General features: G+C 43.4%; 1 protein-coding gene across 1 annotated transcript; it reads left to right on the top strand.

The window, feature by feature from the left end:
- Nucleotides 1–5: 5 nt before the first annotated feature.
- Nucleotides 6–4,177, top strand: LOC104544321 (ADP-ribose pyrophosphatase, mitochondrial-like). The gene is made up of 3 exons (XM_010189156.1): nucleotides 6–139; nucleotides 1,656–1,895; nucleotides 4,078–4,177. The coding sequence occupies exons 1-3, from the start codon at nucleotides 6–8 to the stop codon at nucleotides 4,175–4,177; spliced, it is 474 nt and encodes a 157-aa protein (XP_010187458.1).
- Nucleotides 4,178–4,642: the final 465 nt, after the last annotated feature.

The following is a 4,642-nucleotide window of genomic DNA, read 5'->3' as shown; positions in this document are numbered from 1 at the left end:
CGTCGATGCTGCTTCTCGCTGGTGTCTTGCATGCGGAGGCGGTGCCCGGTTTCGTTCGGGCAGTCGCTGTGTTTTCTTTCACGGTCGCACTGTCCACCCAGCCTGCGCGGTGTGTTCTCCAGCGCCGCCTGCCTCTCAGGTACCTTGGCCTGTTGCTGGTGAAGCTGAGCCCTGCTCGGGCCAGGCTGGGGGCTGGTGCCCCTGAGTTTGGGAGCCTGCCTGAGTCGGTGGCTCTGCTTGTTGAGATGGTGCCCTGTTCTGCGGGAAGCAGCTGCCTCATGGCTGCGCCAAGATCGCATAGCTGCCTTGCCATCGGGGGTGGTATGGCAAGGACCATGTATGGACCTGAGTGTGTCACTTGGATGTGGCAGAAACAAAAATCAGGCTGTCCTTTAAACCTAAACCGATGCAGTTATTGAAAAACACAAAGGTAATGTAATAATGGCCTGCATGGGGAGGTTGGTACCATATCATTAAGTATGTCCTTTCCCCCATCTCTGTTAAAGATTTTGTGTGCCTCAAGTAGTTTGTGAGTTGAATTGTACTCTTCAGCACTTCAGCAGTGAATTTGACAGCACGCGCATGGTGAAACTGTGACCAATGGCTTCTGGGCTCCAGCTTTGTGAAGCAGAACCTACTCTCCTAAATGCACTTGAAGATTTCCTAGCATGAATGAGAAGTTTAGAACTGGAACTGTTGTTTTTGAAAAAGCCTGGTTGATTCTGCTAGTTAATAGTCTAATATCCACATCTGGGTTCAAGTAGCAAGGTTCATACTTAATGCGTGGGTTGCTTTTTTGTCTTGTTTGAAGCTCACTGTTCCCATCATTACCCTGCTCACGTGTTCAGTTGTTAAAATCTGGATGCATTTTTGCAGAGGCAATGCATTTCTGCATATGCTGGAAGTGATCTTTTATTAATTTTTTTAGAGAGAGCTTTTCACTAAGAACTTGTAAATATTCTAGTTTTAGAGTACTAACCTACTTTTGTAGGTTATAGCTATGCTTTGCTGAACTTTGAGTCTCTTATGTAGAGTAATCCTTTTTTTTAAACCATTACAAAAATAAAGAAGTGGCATTCTGACTATGGAAAGGCCAATTTGTGCGTTGAAAGAAATCCATGTAGATTTTTTAACTGGATGTCAGGTGCTGTAGTCTCATCTACTTTCAAGTATTTTATTGTTGACTGGTATTTCAGTTCCCTAAAACCCATGGCAAAATAAAATTGCTAGAGTTCTCAAGTATTTTTTTTCTTTTAACTTTACTAGCTTGGTAGTTGTAGTCTTCTTGGAAATTGAAAGCAGAAGGTATGTGTTGTCTTACTCTGTGTTGCACAAAATGATGTTTTGGTGGTCATAGCAACTTGTAGAGCTCAGGCCTTTGGCTGTTTCATTAATCTTTAATTCATCGAATCTTCCTGTGTGTCTAGTAAAGTATACTTCTGCTGTAAGAAGCTGAAGGTGAAATTCAGGATTTATTTGTTCCAGGCATACATTTGCATGATGTCTGAAAGTAGCAATAATCTGCTCTGAAAGCTGTGTTGATGAAAAAGCCTGGTCTGTTCTACTTGCTATAATGTACTATGCATAAGTAACAGGATTGAAGTCCCAACAAAAGAGGTGCTTTTTGCTTTATTTTTTTTTCTTTTTGCTTTTAGTAACTTGTCTGCAAAATATTGGTCTCATCTTCATCGTGTTAACATGTTCAGCAGTTACAATGTTAAGATGTTCTACCACAGCAAAGCTCTCACCTCGCCGTATCCTGGATCGCGTGTTGAACGTAGCCAAGTTCCTGAAGATAAAGTGGGCTGGTTGACCGAGTGGAAAGATTATAATCCTGTGGAGTACACTGCGATGTCTGTTTTGGCTGGACCCAGTTGGGCAGATCCCCAAATCAAGTGAGTGGAAATGGTGGCTCTTTTCTCCTGGGAACATGGAAGGAAGGAAATGGTGATGAGTTAATAAGATCATCAGCTTAAGTGACGTGATTCTACAGTGATGCATGAAATTCAAGACCTAGAGAAATGATGGCGAGAGAACTGAATGGTTTTTGTTAGCTGTGAAGGTCTACCCCTTTCCAGTTTAAAACCGTTGCCCCTTGTCCTGTCACTACCTGCCTTGTAAAAAGTCCCTCCCCAGCTTTCTTATAGGCCCCCCTTCAGGTACTGGAAGGCTGCTATAAAGTCTTCCTGGAGCCTTCCCTTCTCCAGGGTGAACAACCCCAACTCTCTCAGCATGACTTCAAAGGGGAGGTGCTCCAGCCCTCTGATCATCTTCGTGGCCTTCCTCTGGGCTTCTATTAACACCTCCATGTCCTTTTTTTTTTTTTTTTTTGAGGACTCCAGAACTGGTCACAGTACTCCAGGTGGGGTCTGACCAAAGCAGAGTAGAGGGACAGAATCACCTCCCTCGTCCTGCTGGCCACACTTCTTTTGATGCAGCCCAGGATGCGGTTGGCCTCCTGGGCTGCAAGTGCACATTGCCAGCTCATGCTGAGCTTCTCTTCACTAGCACCCCCAAGTCCTCTTCCTCAGGGCTGCTCTCAAGCCATTCTCTGCTCAGCCTGTATTTGTGCTTGGGATTGCCCTGACCGAGGTGCAGGACTTGTTCTTGTGTTTGTTGTTTGCTGCAGGTGGAAGAGGGAGCTTTGAGAGAAGCAACTTTTGAGAAAGGAAATACACTTCTGTAGACAGTTCCTTCTCTACCAGTTTTCAGAGGCGCACATATGAGATTGGATTTAAGCTAGTTTTGAAAATTGGTGATTGATTATTATCTTTTAACTTTGAAAGATCATAACTATAAATTTCTGCTATTTTTTTTAATTAGCAAAATGTCTTTTAGTTTTATCAATGGATAAAGTCCTTCTGTGTTCTCTGACAAGAGATCACCTTTGAAACACTGTCTAAATGAAAGTTTAGTGTCTAAAGTGTCTAAATGAAAATCTAGAGAGAAGCAATGTTAAATACAATAGAGGGACGCACTTATGTCTGCAGAATTAAACACAGGGAGACTGTCAGCAGTGAAGGTTGAGACTTTATATCCCCCTATAAAAAAGGGAGGGCCTGCTGTGAAGCCCCTAGTGGTTATTTACCTCAAACAGGCACTGTGAAAAGACACTGAGCAGAGACAGATGTTGCCAACAAGGGTATGTGAACTGTTAAGCTATATGAGCAGAAGACCTTGAGAAGCAGATAAGGTTGGGCATGAGAGGGGAGAGGGGGTCCTAAGGAGTTGGAACAGCCTTCTCCCAAGACCCATCCCACTTCAGTAATTGCAAAGTGGCCTTTTGCTTCATTATTGGCTAAATACATATAACGGGTGACACCCATGAATATGCAGATGAGGATTACAGAGTACATGCACCACATGTAGAGGCACGTCTGTGTTTTATGTTTTCGTGTAAGGGCATGCCCTTCTTGTGTCATTGATTGAGAAGGCAACACAGATGTGGAAGCATTAAAGACACCTCCAGCAGGGGCCAAGTGTGCACCTGTCACTGGAGGCCCTCACAGAAACATCATGGGAACTAATGATGGTGTCTGTTTTACCACCTGATATTTTTGGGTTTTTGTTTGTTTTGCTTGCTTCTTTTCTCTCTGTTCTTTCTCTCTTTCTCCTTTCTCTCATTCTTTCTTCTTGAAGCCTTGGGCTGGGTATTTGCTATCATATGCCTTATAATCTCATGTTTAGCTGAAATCATGGTAGTTGATAAATCTTTTGCCAAGACTCTTGTAGATTGCAGTTGCCAATAATCTGTAAAAGACATTTTTTTTTTAAGCTTGCTGTGTCTTGAATTCTGACCCACCACAGCTTGGTCTCTCTGCAGTAGCATAATGAGACATTTCCGTTTTGTTTTGAACCCTTGAAGCAGGCCGCTTTCTTTCATTCTGACGCAGAGATAACGCACAGCTTGGTCTGTCTGCAGTAGTGGGATGAGACACCTGCAACTTAAATTCTGGTAAAAACTGCTCATTGGTCAAATGGGTGTTGCAGAGCTGGTGGTTGGCCTTCCAGATTTTGTGGGGAAGAGGGATGTTTTGTATTTATTAACTTATCTTTATTAAATTCTTCTACACGCAGTGATAAAAGTTTTTCTCCCAAATTCAATGAGAGAGATGGAGAAGTGGAGAGGAAGAGTCTGAATGGTGTGTATGCGGTTGAAAATGGGAGACCCCGGTGAGTGTGTGGGTTTTTTTTGATTGCATACTTATTTCAGTGATGTGATTTCAGAGCTCTTGCAGATCTATAAGTTTTGATACATGGTACCTGTTAGAACAAAATGAGGTTAGTCTCCCCTAGAGACAGGTAAGGATACAGCAGTGCCAGAGAGTTCCTTCCGAGAGAAGGTTGTGGCAGAGAGGCACTAAAAGGTTAGTCAAGACAACCACAACAGAGAGCTGTGGTGGCGTTGGAGAGGGAGGAGGCCTAACACTGTTAAAAGGATCTGTTGAATGAGTTGTTTCTGCAGTTTGACCAAGTGTTGGACTCTGAAGCTTTTCTACCACCCACGTGCTTTGGTGGAGCGGGAGAGTATTTCCTTCCACTGACAAATCCTGGCGTAGCACAGATGGGTAATCTCATCTAAAAGTGTCTTCTTTCTGCCATTTGTACATGATTGAATTCTGTGCATCTGTAGTCTTGAAAC

Source organism: Mesitornis unicolor, unplaced genomic scaffold (genome assembly GCF_000695765.1).
Source record: "Mesitornis unicolor isolate BGI_N332 unplaced genomic scaffold, ASM69576v1 scaffold13147, whole genome shotgun sequence".
Classification (NCBI taxonomy): Eukaryota; Metazoa; Chordata; class Aves; order Mesitornithiformes; family Mesitornithidae; genus Mesitornis; species Mesitornis unicolor.
This window is presented reverse-complemented; position numbering and strand designations above follow the sequence as displayed.

Excerpts from the sequence above, each read along its gene's own strand:
- LOC104544321 (XM_010189156.1), top strand. The coding sequence starts at position 6 with ATGCTGCTTCTCGCTGGTGTCTTGCATGCGGAGGCGGTGCCCGGTTTC. Across the intron at positions 140-1,655 it reads CAGCGCCGCCTGCCTCTCAG|TAACTTGTCTGCAAAATATT; the intron begins GTACCTTGGCCT and ends TTTTGCTTTTAG. Across the intron at positions 1,896-4,077 it reads TGGGCAGATCCCCAAATCAA|TGATAAAAGTTTTTCTCCCA; the intron begins GTGAGTGGAAAT and ends TTCTACACGCAG.